The sequence below is a fragment of the Acomys russatus genome, chromosome 6 (genome assembly GCF_903995435.1).
Source record: "Acomys russatus chromosome 6, mAcoRus1.1, whole genome shotgun sequence".
NCBI lineage: Eukaryota > Metazoa > Chordata > Mammalia > Rodentia > Muridae > Acomys > Acomys russatus.
Window position 1 is genome coordinate 73,375,388 of NC_067142.1, and position 21,207 is coordinate 73,396,594.

The 21,207-nt window shown below is 44.9% G+C and overlaps 1 protein-coding gene across 1 annotated transcript in view; it reads left to right on the top strand.

Annotated features, from left to right (window-relative positions):
* Window positions 1–21,207, top strand: part of Kif26b (kinesin family member 26B) — a 405,568-nt gene that overhangs the window by 281,845 nt on the left and 102,516 nt on the right. The window contains exon 5 of the mRNA XM_051147982.1: window positions 13,998–14,181. Within this exon, the coding sequence (XP_051003939.1) occupies window positions 13,998–14,181 (184 nt within the window). The remainder of the gene's footprint in view (window positions 1–13,997; window positions 14,182–21,207) is intronic.

Sequence of the window (21,207 nt, forward strand, 5' to 3'; positions counted from 1 at the left end):
TCCTGAGCTGGTTTTCATAGTAAAACAATGGTGTCATAGAAATCAGCTATAGATGGCTGTAGTTTACCAGTTCAAACTTAAAAAGCCCTCTTTTCTGACCACCCCAGCCATCAGGGTAACTAAAACCCAAATTCAAGATCAGGAATCCAGATTGGTATACATCAATGTCACAGCCCATTTGATTGCTCATCAACACAACTAAGAGCTGACACAGAGACAGAGGGGTTGTGCTGGATAACTTTACGTCAGCTTGACACAGGCTAGAGTTATCTGAGAGGAGGAAACCTCAGCTAAAAAGATGCTTCCATAACATTGGGCTGTAGGCAAGCCTTAGATCATTTTCTTAATTAGTGATTGGTGGGGGAGGGCCCCACCCATTGTGGACAGTGCCGTCCTTAGTCTGGTGGTCCTGGGTTCTATAAGAAAGCAGCCTGAGCAAGCCATGAGGAGCAAGCCAGTAGGCAGCACCCCTCCATTCCCTCTGCATCCGATCCTGCCTCCAAGGTTCCAGCCCTGCTTGAGTTCGTGCCCCGACTTTCTTTGAAATGTAAGCCAAGTAAGCCCTTTCTTCCCCAACTTGCTTTGGTCATGGTGTTTCATGACAGCAACAGAGACCCTGACTAAGACAGGGATTAAATCTAAGGTGCCTGTTCCCACCCTCTCATTACAACTCATGTATTTAGAAACGTCTGTGGAAAAGTCTGCAAAAACACATTTAGGATATAGCCTCCATATTGACATTTTGTTTTAACATGGCAATGACGGATATTTGCTGGGTGTTTCTAAGTGCCAGGAACTGCTCAGAGACTACGTCATTTGTTAACATCTGCATCTTTACATAGGAACAGGCTACAATCTATGCCTAGATCATCCATTTGGGCAGCAATATAATTTTTCCTCACAGTAATATCAGGCCTGGTGATTTATTCCTAGTCAAACACTCACTGTCAGAAAATTATAGGAATAATTAACACAGTGGTAATATTGAAATACTACTTCGAAATATATATGGCTACTTAAAAGAGAATACTTAAGGTTGGGAGATGGTTCTGTTGGTAAAGTGCCTGCCATGCACACATAAGGAAATGAATTTGACCCCCAGAACCCACATAAAAAGCCAGGCAGGGGTTGTAGCATGTTCTTATAATCCCAGTACTTGTGGAGTGGACAGAGGCAGACACGATGGATCCCTGATGCTCACTGGTTGGTCAGCCTATCCCGGTGACCCTGTTTCAAGAGACAAAGGTGGAGAAAAGTCTAGCAAAAATACCCACTGTTGACCTTGAGACTTCATAGGCATGTGTGTGCACACCTGCGCACACAGACTTATGAACACAAAGCTATGCACACCCGCACACACAGACCTATGCACACCTACACATACAGACATATACACACCTGCACACACAAACATATACACACTTGCACACACAGACATGTACATACTTACACTTACAGACATATGCACACCTACATGCAAGGACATGCACACCTACACACATAGACATATGCATTTGTGCACACAGACAGATGCACACCTACACACAGACATATGCATACCTACACACACACACACACACACACACACACACACACACACACACAAATAAAATAGCATAATAATTATGCTCCAAATTCTGTAGACTACAAGGGAACTATTTAACCACAGCGTCTAATAACTAAGAATGTCCACAAAAGTAATTAACAGCATTTTGCACACTTCCCCTGCACACATGTAATATGTCGACTAAGATAACAACTATGCAGTTTAAGCTGATCTGGGCCACTTTCTAGAATTCACTAGGGAATTTTAAATATATCTTCTTTTTGTTTTTATTGATTTCTCTATTTTTCACTATTTGTTCCCAAATGATTTCTGTTCTTTATAGCTTCATCTAATCATTTGATAATCCTTTTCAAAAATACTTACTAAGTAAGTAGCTATTTTATATGGCAAACAAGTAATAAGACCTAACATGAAAAAGCATATGAGAGCAGTGAAATGGACACAGGTGAGGACTCCACTGCTTTGTCTTCTGTTTAAATTCTTCATTTCTTGTCCCGCCCTCCCCCTCACTGTCCGTGTTCCACATGCACATGCGCAGGCCTGTGCTGGAGCGTGACCCTGAAGACATGAGATGTAGCAATAGAGGCTGAGTGGGAGAGACTTGCTTCATGCTCAGTCCACTTCCCACCCGAGGAGACAGGCGCCCAGACCTCCACCCTGTCACCTCTTCAGGCTGCTTTACCACCTAACTGCCCTGCCCCCGTAGAAATCATCAAATAAGCAAGTATGTAGGGAAAAGCAAAGGATAGGCCTTTGTAGTAGCTCTGACTCGGGCTTGCAGAAGGCAGTACACAGTAGTCTGGACGGACCGTGATAATTGCAGACTCTCCCCCCTTTTACAGCCGATTTTGCTCTACGGTGTCTCACCTGCGCTACCCACTCCTAAGAGGATGGCTTCTTTGCCTTTGCTCCAGTGCGTCTGACACATGCACCTTATTGTGCAATGTATCTGCCATAGTTTTCAGTCATCTGTGTGAGTTCCATCCCATCCTGCCTTGCGGTAGATAGACTGAGAGATGCAGTATGGTAGCTTTCTGGCTGAGTTCTTTGGGGACCATATTTTATAACCTAACCATAACAAAGCTGATGTAAATTTCAACCTCTTAGACTCCAGTGGGGGTGCTGAAGTACCAGCCATCCATAACAGCTGCCAGGAATCTAGGGCAGTCCAGCCTTGCAGCGGAGACCAGGCTGGGAGCCTGGCCCACTTCTAGCTCAGTTCCATCCATTCAGATTGTTTTCATCTGAAATACCTTGGTTAACAATTTCTTCATATTTCAACTGGAATAAATAATTTCAAAAATAAAAATATTTCAGGAAAGAAAATTGCTTCTTTTAGCAAAGGAAACTTATATTCAAATTTAATTAACCAAGAAACCCTCAAAGCAGATAGCATGTCACCTAGCATTGACAATTAATTAGTTTTGCTCTGAAAAAACAAAAAACAAAAAACTACAGGCGTTGAGCAAAGAGTTATAGATTAGACTTTGTTTTCTCTGCCAACGCTACCCATTCCTAGTTCTCACGCCTTGACAGCAGTTTGCAGCTTCAGGCAACACATTGTATCTGAAGTGTGTAACTCCGTGTCAGCTTTAAATTTCACATAATCAAAATACAGAGGAATGGCAACAACACGCTATTGCTTTCATAATGAAGACTTGAGAAGTGAGCAACGTAACTATGTTCCAACATAGTTTTGTGCCCAACAGAAAAGGAAGATAAAGGCTGCCCTTGGCTTTCAGACGCATGGTCTGGTTTCTGGTGGATCGTGGGGCATCTTCCTTTTAACTCTGCCTTAGCATATGGATGAGTGATTTAGCCCAATGTAATGAGAAGATCATTAAATTCATTAGAACTTTGAAATCAGATTATCTGGAGCATACTTATTCCTTGAAGGAATTTTAATTTTGCTTGGGGAGTCTTCATGCTGTGATAGATTAGATTATACATGCATCTTATGTGAACAACTGTTCTCAGCAGAAAAGGCAGACACTGCGTTCTCCGAGGAGCAGCTATAGTTCACCTATGACTGTCTTTTGTTGTTCCTTGCTTGTAATTTATAGACAATCTGAATAATGGTATTACAGAGACATTGTGTCTTAGTGAGTGTTCTGGTGCTGTGAAGAGACACTATGACCATGACAACTCATAAAAGGAAGTGTTTAATCGAGGCTGGCTCACAGTTTCAGAGACTTAGTCCGTTCTCCTCATGGCAGGGAAGCATGGCAGCACACAGGCAGCCATGGGAGCTGAAAGTGCTGTATCTGGATCCCCAGGCAGCAACAAGAGAGAGACACCGGGCCTGGCCTGAGCTTTTGAAACTCCAAGGCCCACTCCCAGGTGACACACTTCCTCCAATAAGGCCACACCTATTTCAACAAAGCCACACCTCTTAATCTCTTTCAAGTTGTGCCACTCCCTAATGACCAACCATTCAAATATACGAGCCTATGGGGGGGGGGCATTCCTATTCAAAACACTACACATGGTTTTATTAATTCCATTTAGTATGGCTGGCCAACTTTCTAATACTTGTTTTTAGAGAAGATAGCAGTAATGTTTATTAACTAAAACCATTTCTATCTGGCATTAGGTAGGATCTGTAACTTGCACTTCCAAATACTTAGGTCTGGTATTTACGACTCTCATGTGTGTGTTGAGCCAGGTTTGCACAGGTGTGACACAGGAAGGGTTAAGAGGACATCCAGTTTTCTTAGCACTAAGCACGTTTGGGTCTGAACAGATAGAGACAGAAAGATCTTCAGCCAGGGGGCTTCTGGGAAGAAAGGGTTTTTACTAGTGTCAGTGCATATTGCCATTATAAAATATTCTGACAATAGCTATTTAAGTATTAATCCCAGGCATGACAACCACTACTTTCGGAACCAGGGATTAAATCAGGTAAATTAACACTTCCTTTTTTTTTTTATAAGACTTGTAATTTTCAATACAAATACCTTCTCTGCTTGACTCATAGAGTCAGGTCAGGATGGATGTGGGGACATAAAGACAATGCTTTAGAAAGCCATAAAACCTCCCATGCTTTAAGTGCTACTTAGAACTCCAGGCTACTTAACCTTGAGACCTTCATGTCCAAAGGATGCATTGTTAAGAACAGCGTGGGGGCTGGAGACGAGGCTAGGTGGTTAAGAACACTTACTGGTCTTCCTGAGAACTAGAGTTCGGTTTCCAGTACCAATGTTGGATGGGTCACAATCACCTGCAACCCCAACTTCCTGGATTCCAACTCTCTCTTCTTCCACTCTGTAGGCATTGCCACTCACCCACACCCACTGAAAAAAAAACATAAAGAAGGCCACTGTGGCTCTACGCTATCCCTTCAGCAAGGTACAAAGCTATCTGGGGGCCACAGAAGATGAACAATCCTCAGTGAGTCCATGGTACAGGCAGGGCGATGACACAGAAGCAGAGGGCCACACCACAAACAGTGATCGTTCTTTTTTTAAGGCTCATTGCTTTAAAGCATCACTGGAAATGAGGGTGCATAAGGCTGAAGAGGTGGGTGGGGACGATTTGTAGGAGAAGAATAACCGCACAGCCATTCTTGCCATGGGCTAACATTGAGCATTCACTTGCGGAACTCAGTCCGTTTTCAAGTTATAACAGGTTTTCCTGTGATGTCTTAATGTGATATGGTTAGAGGGTAGTGGTCAGCCTTCCAGCAGTGAATGTTTTATCTGAAGTCACGTCATGAGTTATCTTCCTGCACTTATGAAAGGGATCATTTGCATGAAAATCAGAATGACTCCAAGACAGACATGTTTTTGTTTTGTTTTGTTCTTTTTTTTTTTTAGTCTCTGGCGACAACCAGTTAGGAAAGGCGATGGGGCTGTGGGAGGGCGCTCTCGCTCCCAATTGTGGAAACTCCAGAGCGACTATGGAATATTTCACAGCCCAGCCAGAATGCTTTGAAACAGGTGCTATTCCCAGATGAGGCATCCTTGGTGTTTGTTACACATGGGTGGGCATCTTAACTGTTTCCAGACGGTCTGCCTTGAACCACAACGTCTTGCCATCTTCTCTCGCTGTTTATAATCTGTTTTGTTATCTTCTCCCACTGTGTCATTGACCCTGTGGATTTCTTGAGAACTCTTGTGATCTGTCATGTCACTGTTCATTATTAGAGCATTGAAATATTTACATAGTGGCACATAAGCCCTTCTGGTACCAGCCATGTTCACACTAAATTGCAGCGTGGGTTGCCCTTCACAAGCTGATGGAGGAGACTGGGCTGCTATGGTCCCACTCTTAGGTCAGGTCCCTGTCTGGGCAGCAAGTGTGGTTGTGTGAGGGCCTTGTCATTTTTCAGTTGATTCCCCTACCCATGCGTTGTCTGAGTTGGGTTGAGTAGACCTTGAATGACCTCTTAATTTGTATAAACAATTTTCCTACCTTTCTGAACCTTCCTACTCCGCAGACAAGATGAGAGATTCTCAGGACGTGCTTAGCAAAATATTCCAGGCAAAATAATAAAAGGATAAAGGTCCTTAAAAATGGAGACTGTCAGGGAGGTTATGGGAGGGAGATGCAGGTATCTTCTAAAGGATATGTTGTTTGAAAAATGCCATAACGGCATATGGCATCTTATATGCTAAACTGAAAAATAAAAATTAATTAAATAACAAAGAAAAGTTTCTAAATTTTAAAAAAATGTGACTCTATTGATTGATTTGTCTGACCAATCTTTAAGAAAAGTTCTACTGTTTGTGAAACATTAATTTTTCAAAAATGATAAAGTTTATAGTGTAGTGATCATTGGACATTAAAGATAGTAGGCTCCAGTTTAACTATCTTTGAATACATGGAGGATTTCCATGTAATTGCACCACACTGCTGAAAATCCAGCATTGCCATCTAATAAACAGTCTACCATATAAATGTAATAAATGAGGGGAAAATCCTTCCTAATTTTCTGCTTTGATTGACAGCTTGGGTCTAAAATATCCCCTTTATTTAAACCAGTTAAAGCTGCCCTGTAAGTATCAACACCATTTTTCAGCTTTTAGCTCTGAATGGACCTGGCTAATGAGTGTAGGAAACCATTGCATGGAGGTCACATCGTTTCTAAGCTGATTTCTAAATCCACGTTGATGTGGTAGGCGAGTAAAGAGGTGGCAAGGAAGGATGGAGAGCCCAGAGGGAGGAGCCATGCCCAGTGCGCATGCGTCCTTGTCTCACCATGCCGGTGTTAGCACGGTCCCACTTTCTCGACACGGGCTCAGTAAATATTAATTTCATCCTGCTAGGGAGGCAATCTTTTCCCTTGAAATAAGCACTGGGAGGTGCACGAAGTTAATGGATAGTTAAAGACGTGTACTGAGATGAGGAGCTTCAGGAAATGCGTCATGCTGTCTTTTATAGGAACAAGACAGGTAAATATGGCCTTTTAGGTTAATTTGCTATTTGAAAATGTGAATATACATACATACATACATACATACATACATACATACGTACATACGTACATACGTACATACGTACATACATACATACATACATACACTTCTAAGCAGAATGTCAACCTTTTCAATTCTTTGTGACCACCTCTCCTTTTATGTCCCTGAACAATGCCATTATACGTGAGCGATTTCTAAACTTTAACCTTCTCCTATCTGTGTGTCGCTCTACAGAGAGAGCTGGCCTCCACAGCATTGCAATGTGTGAGATGGATCGGAGAGCTGGTTAGCATGACGTCAGAATGAAATGCCGCTGTGGAATTATAGCCACTATAAGGGACATGCATCCTCTTCAAACTTATGAAAATTTTCTAATATGAAGAAGAAAATGACTTAAATTTTATTCCTCAAATAATTACCTTTAACCGAATCTAGTTTTTTTTCTGAGTGGTAGCCAAAGAGGGTTTCCTAAGTGGATGGGAGATGGTAGCAGTCTTTCCTGTCAGTCCCCAAACCTCCTGCCTCCCCACCGCATATGTGGCTCTCTGATATTCCTTCTAAGTCATTTCTACCCATCATTTGGACACTTTCAGTGACAAAAATACTCCATATTTTATGAAGGTACTTTATCAAGAATGTGCTCTCTCACTTTTAGAAGCTTTTATGTGCCGCCTAGTGTTTTGCTCTGGTATGTTTTGCTGAATAACAGCAAATACCTATTTAATGGTGGGACATGAGGTTCCCTGACCTGGAGTCAGTCTTAGCTCCAGCATTTATTATATACCTCACTGAAGTGCCATCCATTGTGTGCACTAAACTCTTCATAACACTTTTTCTTAATTTCCTAAATGAGCCTATACAAGCAGACAGTATTTTTTATTATGAGTCTTACTATGGAAAAAAAAAGTCTTAAAAACAAAGTGATATTGATGATGATAATAAAAACAAGGATGTGCCAGGCACCGTGTGAACACACAGTCAGAATTTAAGTAATTTCCTATTACCTACTTAGTATCTATATTAGTCACTTTTCTTATTGCCATGACAAAAATACCACAATCAAAGTAATTGGCAAAAGGTATGGCCTGTCTGCTGTGGCAGGGGAGTCATGGTGCCAGGAGCAGGAGGCGGCTGGTCATGTTGCCTCTGCAGGCAGGAAGCAGATGAATGCTAGTGATAGGCCCAAGACCCCAACCCCGTAGGATGACGCCACCCACGGCTAATATGAGTCTTCCTGTCTCAACCATCTAAGCTAGGCAGTCCCTCACAGGCATCCCGGAGTACTGTCTCCTCATCCTCTCTTCCTCTGAGATTCAGGGTAGTCTGTACACACGTTTAGCATCCTTGCTTAATAGACACTTCCATCTCTTTAGCGTTTTTAGAGGTGATGCTTCTGCTTCTACAATGCCCACTGCTTTTTTTTAAATAAAAAAAAGGAAACTAAATTGTTTTCTTTATCATTAATTAGTTAATTTTAGAAGGCCCTCCCTTCCTTTTTCTTCAGTTTTGTCTTCTCCAGGGTAACACCAATTTCTTTTAGTCATTCAGTCATCCAACTAACACTTTTGTGCTTCTTGACTTTGCCTGTTGAGGTTTTTGATCTATAAGGTTAAGAAATAATAAGCAAAATGCTAAGTAAACCATGTGCTGTATTGGAAGGTCAGGATCTTGTCTGACAATGATCAGATAACAGGACTTAGGGCTTTAGGTTGTTGAGGTGCTTTTCCTGAGCCATCTATTTCTACTCACCTCCAAAGAAACAATTCCACCCAAATCCACCTTGAGAAACCAGTGAGTTTCTTAGGGTCACTCACAGGAGCATGGTGAGGGTTCAGTCACAGGGGCGTGGTGAGGGTTAACTCACAGGAGCATGGTGAGGGTTCAGTCACAGGGGCATGGTGAGGGGTCTTTCACAAGGGCATGGTTAAGGATTGATCACTCACAGGAGCATGTGAGGGGTCACTCACAGGAACATGGTGAGGGGTCACTCACAGAGCATGGTGAAGGGGTCATTCACAGGGGCATGATGAAGGGTCACTCACAGGAACATGGTGAGGGGTCAGTCACAGGGGCATGGTGAGGGGCCAGTCACAGGGGCATGGTGAGGGGTCACTCACTGGAACATGGTGAGGGGTCAGTCACAGGGGCATGGTGAGGGGGTCAGTCACAGGGGTATGGTGAGGGGTCACTCACAGGGGCATGGTGAGGGGTCACTCACAGGGAAACAGGGAAGGAGTCACTACAGGAACATAGCTAACTGGGGGGAGATATATCACTGCAAAGCCCACCCAACATGAGTGATGATTCTGAAAGCTGCATCCCTGGGATCCCTCATATGATTTGCAGACAGTGCTATGAAGCCTCTCCATCAGCTGTGTACAGCCTGGGTAACCCTGGGACAGGTCTCATGCCATGAAGTCTCTCCATTGGCTATGTATGGTCTGGGTAACCCTGGGATGGCTCTCATGGCATGAAGTCTCTCCATCGGCTGTGTATGGTCTGGGTAACCATGGGACGAGTCTCATGGCATGAAGTCTCTCCATCAGCCTGGGTAACCCTGGGATGGCTCTCATGGCATGACTCTTGTGAGTTCCTTGAGCTTTGTGAGCCTGTCTCTCCCTGCAAGAGGAGGAAGGCGTCAATCCTAAGGAAAGAGCCATTCAACAGAGAGCAAGCAAGTCTCTTCCTGTGACTGTTACAGTCACCCTTAATTCAGTGGCTCCTCATGACAACGATCCTTTATTAACAGCTTCCATGCTTTCTAGGGTCAGAAATTCAGACACAATATGACAGGTGAGACTTCTGTCCACTCCATGATATCTGAAATGGAAAATGTGACAGGAATCATCTAAAGGACAATTTACTCATGAGTCTGCCATCTAGAGCCCACAAGACCCTGTCCACGTGACCTGGGCTTCCTCATAGCCTTTACAAAACCCACGTTGTATTTGGTAACTCAACCTTGAAAGTCACACAACAGCTCTTCCATCATGCTTTGTGGGCCAAGGCAGCTTTCCATTTCCTCTCGGGTCCAGGAGGAGGACCACAGACCTACCTGTCACCAGTGGAGTGTCAGTGTCAGGTTGTAAGAAGGTATTGACAGAAGCATCTTTATGTGATACCATCTTCTGTGGTGGGTAGGGTAAATGTGTGGGGGTAAAGTACCATTTAAACCCAGATTTAAAGGAGTTGAGGGAGTGGTCCACATGCTTGTATCCCTGGGGCAGGGCTAGGAATGGGAGGTAGAAATGCACTGGGGGACTGGTGTGGCTGGCCTAATTTTAATGTTTGTTGCCTAATAATCAAAAAAGGGCAGTGTGTAGTGGGTGAGATAGGAAACATGAGAGTCTGAGGCAGTGAAAGTGTCTTGGGTCTAGTTTTAACTATATGGAGCCAAGTTTGTGGTGGATTAGATGCATTGTGTGAGATGAGGTCTGGGTGCATGAAGCATGGGGCTCTTTCACTCTGAGACAGGGAGGGGTGAAGACATAAGAGCTGTGCATAAGGAGATAAGCCCTTTAGTCTTAAGGACAGTGAGTTAGAGATGGTTAGTGAATATGAAAGTGGGATGACTGAAGAGGCATTTAGGTAAAAAAAAGTCGGGAACTCACAGGGTAAGCTGGACAGAACCCTCTGGGAGGCAGGCTGTGGGTGTGAGCCCCAAAGCCAACACCAGGGACTGCAGGCAGAAGCAGGAGCTGAGCCCTGCATCCCCTGTGAGCAGGGCAGTGGAAGAAAATGGGGTGTCCTGGAAGCAAGCATGGGGAGCAAGGAGGAAGGATGCATTCTTGGCTCTGGCAGATCCAGATTGGGGCTGAGACCATGACAGCTGTCGCAGTTATTGGTAACCTATCGGGGCAGTTTCAGAGGATTGGGGAGAGATGCCTAACTGAAATGAGAATGGGAGGAGAGGGCTTGGATGAGAAGGTGACAGGTGGCACTTGCTGAGAGTTTGGACCAAATGAGTGAGGACAGCACTGCAGCTAGCAGGAAAAGTGTCACGTGGCCTCTGTCTTTCTAAGACAGGAAGAACTGAGTGCTTGTGCACTGTGCGGATGGATCTAATGGAGAATGTCAGTGGGATGCCATGGGGTGGGGATACCTCTGAGTGTCATCCCATGTGGACTTTAGATACAAGGAAGCCTATGAGACATGGGCATAGGTGGCAGAGACACATCTTCCAAGCTGTTCCTTGGCACCAGCCCTGCCCCAGGTACTGGTGGCCAGGGGCTGGCCATAGCCATGGCCAGTCTTTGTTCCACTTGGCAAAGAATCCTTAATATAAGCAAATAAGCACCAACTTTGATGCCCACACATAGACAGACAGACAGACAGACAGACAGACAGACGCACGCACGCACGCGCACACACACACACACACACACACACACACACACACACACACACACACACATACACACACACAGCCTAGCTCCCTGAGAAGGAGACAGCCTGGTTTTGGAACAGCGAGGACAGATGAGGTGAGGCAGGGCATGCGGCACTATGGTTCATGTCACTACCTCTACATACCTCCTCTGAGCTGCAGGTCACTCAGGAAGTGAATATCAGGGACCAGTAAGAGAAACACTGGACTAGTGTAAGACTGATCCCTCTACCCTCCACTTTAGAGGAAACCACTAGGAAGAAGGGTCATGGAACTGTGCAAAAAAAAGAATGGTGGTAGGGGTGATAGGCCAATTTTTTTCCCCTTTCACTGATTGGGAGAGAAGGCATCACAGAAAAGCCCTCCAGAGTCCTCTGTTTCCCACTGTCCCACAGTAGAGTGATTTCAGTGTTCCCCAAGTTTGGCACCTGGAGTTCTCTTTCCATTTAATTCTTACTCCTGGTGTACCCTTTCCCTTGACATTTCACTAGCCTTAGAATTGAGCCTCAGTTTTGCAGCTGGGAAGAGGTAAGCTTTTGAAGTGACAAAGCCTCTTGCTATGTTTTTATATAGTTGTGCATAGTTCTGTAGATCTAGGGATTCATCAAAAACAACCCAAAATTAATTAAGACCAACTTTCCAGGCCATGAAGTGAGACTGGGCCAGGGAGACATAGAGACGGTGCTGATCTCCTCCTGTCTTCCCATCCCGTCCCTTGCTGACCCATTACACCATTAATAAGAAGGTTGGATGAACTGTGAAGTTTTGACCTGGGGAATAAAGCACGGTGGCCCTTTTGTTTTAAGGCAGTGGTTCTCACTTTTCCTAATGCTGTGACCCTTTAATACAGTTCCTCATGCTGTGACTCCCAACTATAAACTTGTTTCATTGCTACTGTTATGAATTGTAATGCAAATATCTTTGGAGACAGGTTTGCCAAGAGGGTCACAACCCACAGATTGAGAATCACTGTTGTGAGGAGAAACTCAAGTGTTTAAATCATTTTACAAGGAAAGTAAAATTCTTAGGAGAGTCTGGTGTGAGCTGACTATGGAGGTGTAAGCCTGTTATCCAAGCACTTAGAAACTGAGGCAGGAGGATCAAGAATTTGCTCTCAGGGACTGGGGAGATGGATCAGGGGTTAAAATCCCTGTAGTACAAGTCTTAGAACCAAAGTCAAGATTCCAAGAACCTGTGTAAATGTCAGATGTAGTAAGCCACCTGTCATTCTAGCCAGGGAAGATAGAAATGGCCCCCTCCCCTGGAGCTAGCCATACGTATGGGCTCTGGGTTTGATCGAGCAACTGCCTCAATGAAAAAGGTAGAAGGTCTATGGAGGGTAATTCCTGATATCAATCTTTGGCCTTCACATACATGTGTGTTCACACACATGAAAACCTACATACACACATATGCACAACACACACACACACACACACACACACACACACACACACACATACAATTAAAGACCAGTCAGGCTACATAGTAAGACTGTCTTCTCATCCCTCCTTCATCAAAAATATGTACCATATTTTCCAGTGTATAAGATGACCTCCAACTTTAACTAACTTTAACTTTTCCAGTTAAAATATAGAGTTTGCAGCCGGAGTCTGCTGCGTAGGGTGTGTGTTGGGAGAGGGGTAGTCTTATATGGTGAGTATATTCCAAACTCTATATATACATTTATTTAGAAAGATAAGATAAGGTGTAATACGCCAAGAATCAATTAAGAAATAAGTCTAATAGAATGTGTGAAGTGCCTTTGTCTCACACCACTCTTTGCTTTCTGTCTTTTCTATAGCGGGATTACCATGCCCTAAGTGTTACAGTGCACTTGAGTGATGGACGATGTGGTGTGAACAGCCAGTATTATGAATGATGGATGGTGTGGTGTGAACAGCCAGTATTATTAATGGTGCTGACAACTGCACCCTACCATTTGTCTCCATCTGTGCCCTCTGTCCTGCTTTGTTACCTTGACCCCCCCCCTCCTTCCTTGTACTTGCCCATAAATAGCATTTTATACTTGAAGACTGCCCTACACCAAAACCTGTTATCCACCAGAAGAGACAGTAGTCACATGTACTGTACCTCATTGTAGGGGGTATTCTGACTTGCTGTATGTTTCTCGTACTAGTGTGCTTTATGCCTCTCCACACCGAGGTTTGTATTTTGCTTCCACAGCCAGGGAATTCCCCCAATTGGTCACCACCAGGCTCTTCATCAGACTGGCTTGGGTTTTACAAGGTGTCAAAGTTTTTAAATGAGCTCATATGGTTCTTCACAGTTGGGCTTATGCCAGAGCAATTGAGGGTGATTGACGGACTAGGTACTATGTGTCCCCAAAGATGACTGGCTTCATTCACACACAGTCTGAGTGTTGTGAGGAACAAACAAGTCTTTGTAACTTGAAATCTCAGGGCCATGTGATTTTATAGCTCCTTTCTCCTGTCCCAATGATTACATAGCTTTTTAATTGAGTTCCTTGTGCTGTAGCAGAGGGCTACAGGGTACTGAGAATGAAGGCAGAGGGATAATTAAAGGGGGGATCTTGAAGGGAAAGGGGAAAGTAGAGAGTCAGTGCATCTGACTGTACCACCATCTCCTCCTTATTGTCCCTGTGCAGAGCTGCCCAGAAGTTAAATCTGTCATCAAAGAAGAAGAAGCACCGGCCAGCGACTCCATCTGTTGCAGAGGCTCCCCTCTTCGCTACCAGCTTCAGCGGGATCCTGCAGACCTCGCCACCCCCGGCCCCACCCTGTCTCCTGAGGGCTGTCAACAAGGTGAAGGACACTCCTGGCATGGGCAAGGTAGGTACCAGCTGCTGCCTATGCTGTGGGCTTTCGTTTACTAAGAAAAAAAAAGAGAGAGACACAAGTGACGGTGGTTTGGAGGTAGAAGTGTTGCCACTTTCTATGATTTTATTCATCCAGGGTCAACCTCTGACAGAAAACAGTTATAGAAAAACCCAGAAATAAACAACAAAGAAGCTCAGAATAACTTTGACTGCGGTACATTGCTGTAGTTAGATATTATCTGTGCTCTTCTCCTACTGTGCGTGATGCTTTAGTGGCGCTTTATGTGGAAACGTGACCCAGAACGACAAGGTCTGTTCATTTCTGCTGTTCATAAACTGTCTTGTGAACTAGACACTGTAAAGTCTCCATGGTCACACAAGTTGAGTAGAGCATTAAGTTGGGGGTCTGCTTTGATTTGGGTGGGGAGGGGAAACGGCTCTGTTTTGTTGAACAGAACCACGGCCATCTCAAAAACAGAGAGTCGGAAAAGCTGGAAGCAGAGGCAGGGGGCCCAGGGAACAAGATGGAGGTACTCTGTAATTTTCCCTGTGGCTTTTCTGAATCTTTGTCCCCTTCAGCAAAGGGGTGACTTCTGCATCTGAACCAGACCACCAGTATGAATTCTAGGGAACATTTCAAGCCAAGAAATGCAATTTGGAGTTGCCAGGAGGACTTAGAAAGACGCAAAGGAAGTCTTTGCTGGGCCCCACACGTGATAACTTCATTTCTAAATGTCAACCCTTAACTCTTTCCCTTCCAAGATAAACATCTGGGTAAAGTAATTTACACCTTCATCTTCAGCGGGGGAAACAAGCTGGGGCTTATAAAAACACGTAGCTGGGGCGATAAAGTGATTCTATTCACTGTGTTTGTCCGAGTACAGATATACACAGAACGTGAAACTTGACTTTGGCTTTGGGCTTTGTGGCAGAAAGCAGCCGGCTGTGCTGAAGAAAGCAGAGCCAAGTGCAGAGATGGTGATTTTACTAGTTCTTGTCCTTTTGACACCAAAACTTGGTTACGCCCCAGTCTATGATCTCCAGATGACCATGGCCCCTCCCAATCGACCCTGCATCTTGTCTTTCGTTCTCATCTTTCCATTCTGCATTCCCGGTGCCGCCATCCCACTGCAAAGCCCCTACTTCATGATGCATTTCCCCAAAATGAATTGCTTTTAAAATGAGGTTAGATAGAGCACCCAGTTCTGGAATGTTCCATGGCGTTTCTTGGTAAATGAGTGTCAACTGAGAAAATGTCCAGATCCAGGGGCAAAGACAGGCCTTAGGCAATGGTCTGTGGGGGCTGACCCATCCTCACAGCATGTGGAAGCAGTGGAGAAAGCAGAATGGCCCAGGATGTCTCCCCCAGAAAGGGAGGCTGAGGGCTCAAACCACTGAGAAAGGGCCATGCTGTCTATACTGGAGACATGGTGGCCAAGAAATGAACTACTAAGGGCTGTGGGTCCAAGTGAGTGTAAGGCTTTCCTTCTTTAGTTGTGGGAAACACACATACACTGTACGGTGTCCCATCACAGGCATGTTTAGATGTGCAAGGACATTTATTTTGTTTACATGTTGGGACTGAAATGTTAGTAGTTTGCCAAGTGGGCAAGGCGACATCCTGCTGCTACCCCTCTCTTTGCTCTTGCATCCAATTAACATCTTACCCTTCCTTGCCTATAAATGCTTACATGGCATCTCTTAGGAAAATGTGCCAGAAGCTTGGCCATCCCAATGTACTCAGCTATTCCACTGTGGCCCCATCTAGGACACATATAGCAGAACATACCAGAAATGCTGCCTTCATCTCTCACCCTGGATGACATGGTCTATGTGGATGTTTCTTGAGGTGGGCCTATGTTTAAGCCTTCTGTGTAAGGCCCCCTGTGCCCTTTGTCTACATCCCTAAAGTCCTCCCTCGAATCCCAAGACACAGGTGCCAGGGCACTAAGGTCAGGTGCCAGGGCACTAAGGCAGGAGCAGAACAGTGGAGAATTCTTATGGCCAGCAGTGACCAAGCACTTGCAAAAACAAAAAATAAAAAATAAACAAAACAAACAACAACAAAGAACAATCTGGATGTCCAAGAGGACAGCGATAATCTGAATTTCACTGGGTGTGGCATCTGTGTGTAGGGGGCCTTCCAATACATGTCCATCCCTGGTTAGCAAACCATACATTTAGCATTTGATAGTAAAGGTATTATCTATCTCCCCCATTTGCAATTAAGAAATACAACCAAAGACCCGAGTTCGCGATGGAAACGTCATGGGCATCAGCCTGTGGGTCACACAGGAGAGATGGTACGGCTTCTATCTGATCAGTGGTCACGGGACAGCTGAGCCCTTCCTTTGCTTGTGCCAACCCTTAGAGAACAGTGAGAAAAGTGATGGTTGGAGGGACTATGTCCTCTGAGAGGTGGTGGTAGGAATATACTTGCTATGTCAGAACCACGGCGAGGCCACCGTCCCACATACCCACTCCTTCGTGGGTTTTCTCTTTTTCCCTGGATGTTGCGCTGTATTTAGGAACTGCAGCTCTTTACTCGTGTGGGAAAAGCTTCATCCATCCATCTGTTGAAATGATTTACATTTTAATATCTCAAATAAACATAGTCTAGCTTAGTATATAGCATAAATAATTGATGCTATTTATATGTTTCATGTAAATGAACTTAATTGAATGGCCTAAAACTACTTCATGTTCCAAGCCTGACCTTGGGCCTCTGGGATGCCATCTTTGGGTCTTCAGCTCTCGGAGCAGCTGCTGGCACATAGCAGGTGCTTCTTGAGCACCTACTGTGTGTCAGGTGCTGCAGTGATGTGCAGAGATGAGTGCTTGTCCTCATAGCACTTACACCCAGTGTCTTCTTCCAGGCAATCAAAGAAATGGCGCTGATTCCGACCAATACGAGGGACCCTGACTTAAGGGAATGTCAGAATTACTGACTTCACATGGCTGTGCGTCTCCAGATGTACAAAGACTAACTACTAGTCACGGGCACTGTAGAGACCATCTTAATGGGCAGATACAAGTGAGCAAGTGGATCAGAGCAGCTTAGCCCCCGTTTATATTTCACTGATTTGGCTTATATGCAAATGTAATTGTAATCTGTTTGAGAATGGCTCCTTCTCCCCTAAGTCAGTAAGCTCTCCCTGTACAATCTGTTTGCACAATTAATTAATGGCCGTGTTTAAGGTTCATTTGTTAGTGTGTCACGGCATAATGTTAGCTCTTCATTTGGGGTTACAAGTTTCTAGAGGAAAGTCTGTGGTCTGTGTAACTCTTGTGTTTCTGGCTCCATAGCTACATTTAAAGGCAAGGACAAGAATGGCTGCTGTCATGCTGGACTGGCGACAGTCCACCTGGAGTTTAATTGCTTCTTCCCTTCCCAAGTGAATGACTGAGGGGAGGTGTGTGAGGCATGAAGGGGAGATGAGGCTTCTTTTTTTCTGGCAGTCTCCAGAAATGTCTCCAAAAAGTGACAATCTGTGGCTAATACCTGGCATCTCCATCCCCTAATGCATTTTGCAAGAATTAGAACTTCCTGGAGTGGAGTCCAAAAGCAAGGGAAGAAATTGCACAGGGTTTGAAAGGAGCATAAAGAAACTGGATGAGCAAATATGAGGTGGAATTGTAGGAAACAGGGCGGGGCGGGGGAAGGACACGTCAGGGGGCTCGCTGTGCTGGAGTCACTAGCCAAGTAGCTAAGGAGACTTCACAGTAGGGCCACTGATGGAGGCCGGACATGGGGCAGGAAGGCAGATGCTCATCTCGGCGTAGGCACTTATGACAAGGGGGCTCATGCTCAGCCCCAGCCTCTGTGCAAGTACCCACTATAAAAAAGGGAGAGGGGTTACTGTGTCATCCTGTGCCCACCTAGCCTCATTTGGTAGGGGGTAGGCTATATGAGGTTCATTCAGAATGAACGTCCATTGCTACTCATGGCCACTCGCTGTGACCCTGTACGGCCTCACGGTCTTCCCCATGGAGCAATGCCAGCCAAAGATGGGCAAACTGGTGTAGGTGTGGAACTGTGAGCCTCCTAGGGCACCAAAGGCTGGAGCTGTCGCTTTGTTCTCCACTGTCCAAACTCAGTGAGGGCTTACTTTGACCTCTGATAACACAGACACAGACAGACAGGTACACAGACAGACAGACAGACAGACAGACAGACACACACACACACACACACACACACACACACACACACACACACACGGCTCATGTCACCAAGTCCTGTGTTGTCTCTTTTTAGTTTCAACTCTAAGACTTTCTTTGTTTTATATGCAAACTAATAACACAGAAAAGGAAGGACTGCCATGAGTGTGTTTGTCAGCACTCTGGCCCTTTGTGCATTTACCGACAGCTTCAGGGTACAAGTCCTTCAATTACTGGACCCTTGCGACACTCTACAGAAGAGACCAACCCTGTCCAGTTCATGTCCTGAATACAATGGGAGGTTAGCAATGAGATGTATTTAAATTAAAGTAAGACTTTCCCAAAGGTGCTAATGTAGCTATGACTCGTTTATTTAACAAGGAGAAACTGCAAGCACAGCGTCAGGAAGTGATCTCAGGTCTGACCAAGGAGAAAATCCTCCTGCCTTCCAGCCCAGGAAGGTCCAGGTCATTTAAACACATACAAATTATCTCACCGATTCCTCATTACCATGTCTGCCCTTCCCCCACCCTAAAGCTCTTTATCAGGGAGAAGAGCAAAGACGGGAGTCTGTCTTTAAAATTCATTTCAAGCATATATATATATATATATATATATATGTATATATATATATAAAAATAAAAAATTCAGATAGGATGGGAAATTCTGGATCCCAGCAGTCACTCACCATCACTATTCCATTTTCAGTACGAATGACAGGAAAAATCAATTGTGATACTGCTCCTATTTTTGGTGTACAGTTGAGGAAAAAGAAGAGGTGGGCCTGGCTGCATAATTAATGCCCATCCATCACTCTGCCTCACCTGATACAGCTCTATAAATTAAATTGTTAGCTCTTCCGGGAAATAAACCCATGTGACCTTCCACTCGCTAATTGCAATTATGCTTTTCCACGCTACGTTGGTTTTGGTTGCTTCAGCTGAAGCCACAGAGTTGTGATGGGTTGGGTGGTTGTTTCCCGTATTCTCTCTGCCTCTTTGGGTTTGACCCTTTCTCCAGCCTGTCTCCAGAGGATGGAAGTGTGGGGAAGTTGCCCTGGTTCTTTAACCTTTGTGTGGTGTGTGTGTGTGTGTGTGTGTGTGTGTGTGTGTGTGTGTGTGTATGGCAGGGGGGAAGGGCAGAGAGGTCTCGCATGGATTGAGGCTTCCACCCAGCTCTAAGATGTGCCAACCTCTGGGCTGCACAGAGGCTATGTCACTAAGCCCTGGTAGGAGGCTAGCGCCCAGGGAACTAGGCGTGCATGGACGCACGCACGCACACACACAGGACCTAAAGTCATAGAAACTTTTTTCCAGCATATCCAGGCTACTCTTACATTCCGGCATTTTCTTGCAAGTGGGAGGAGACCTCTTAGGAGAAAGCTCTCTGTTAAATGCCCCATGAGTAGCTATGGTGTGATCTGTATTCTTCCTGAGTAATATGCGGCCTTTAATTCGACTGGTGGAGTTGTGTGGGCGTCGTTTTCTGTGGTCTTCTCTATTAGGTGGGCTAGAAGGGTGGGCATATTTCCATGAATTCTGGTATGACAGACTAATACTATCAATGAAGACCTTATTTTCTGGTCTCAGATATTTTCACAGTGCAGACTGGGTGAGAACACCTCAAGGCTACTGAGGAGAAATAGCCCGATGTACTGTCATGCGTCCTAGCTCTCCCGCTGTAGCTTTCCTGGTGCATAAAGGGAAAGAGAATTGTACAGCCAGTTTCTTCACAGAGAGTGTGAATTTTCAGATTCACTTAACCTTCTGTGCAGACTTTCAGATGAGGAACTGGGTCTTCTGAAAATTTCAGGCATGGATCTCCGCCACCATCACCCCAAGAAATGTGTATGGGCAAGCCAAGCTGGAATTTAGATCCTGCATTTCCAGTGAAGGCTGTTTTGCAGCATCACTCAGTAAATTATAAGTTTCTTGACGGGGGGGGGGGGGGGGATGTGTTGAAAAGCTCTACGTAATTCCCTTTAGTGCCGTGAAGCCTTGGGTGCACGTGGGACACTATGGGGCCCCATCCTGAAAGGGAGCTGAGGGAATGATACAGTAAGGCCAAGCACTTGCAACTGAAGAGACTCCATGCTCCTGGCCATGTCCACTTCTTCTCTAAGCATGAGTTGTCCTGGAGGCCAATCTCCATGTGATGCCAGAAAGGTGACAGTGCCCAAGGCTTGCACCCCATCAAACAACATTTACTATTTACATTCAGGCTCTTCATAATAGCCACTCATCAGACCCACTACACCTTGTGTGTAAGGAAACTAAGGCACAGGAAGGAGCAACGACTTGAGTGCCCATCTGTGGGGAAAAGACATGGGTTGGAGCTTCAGAATGAAAACCGAAGCTCAGACTTTGAATTCAAACTAAGACTGTCTTCATCTTCTTCCCCTGTTTTGTTACTTTTCACCTCAAATCTACTAGCTCTGTATTTTTAGGTAAATGAAGATGGTAAGTTTTGTGTGTGTGTGTGTGTGTGTGAGTGCGCGCGTGCTCGCGCGTGCGCGCATGCACATGTGTAAAGAGGATTCTTATAAATGGACTTTTGAAAAGCTAGCAATCTTTCTTGTGATGAGGGCTGGTCTTGGAGCTTCTTGGAATACCTGCAATTCCCAATTAGCACCGGGACTTGTGGAATAAAACCATGAGGTAATATGAGGAATTCTCTCTGGGATAAATGCCACTGTTTCGGTTAACCAAAGGGCACTATAAGATGTGTTACAAGGCCAGGACAGGATGTTTTATCAGCCCTAGTCCATAACCCACCTTTTATCAATCTTAGCACAATTAGAATCACTAATGTCAAGAGAGCGGCAGCTCTGTTTTACGCTCACCTTCCCAGTGTCTTATTTCCTATGTTTCTGCCTCAG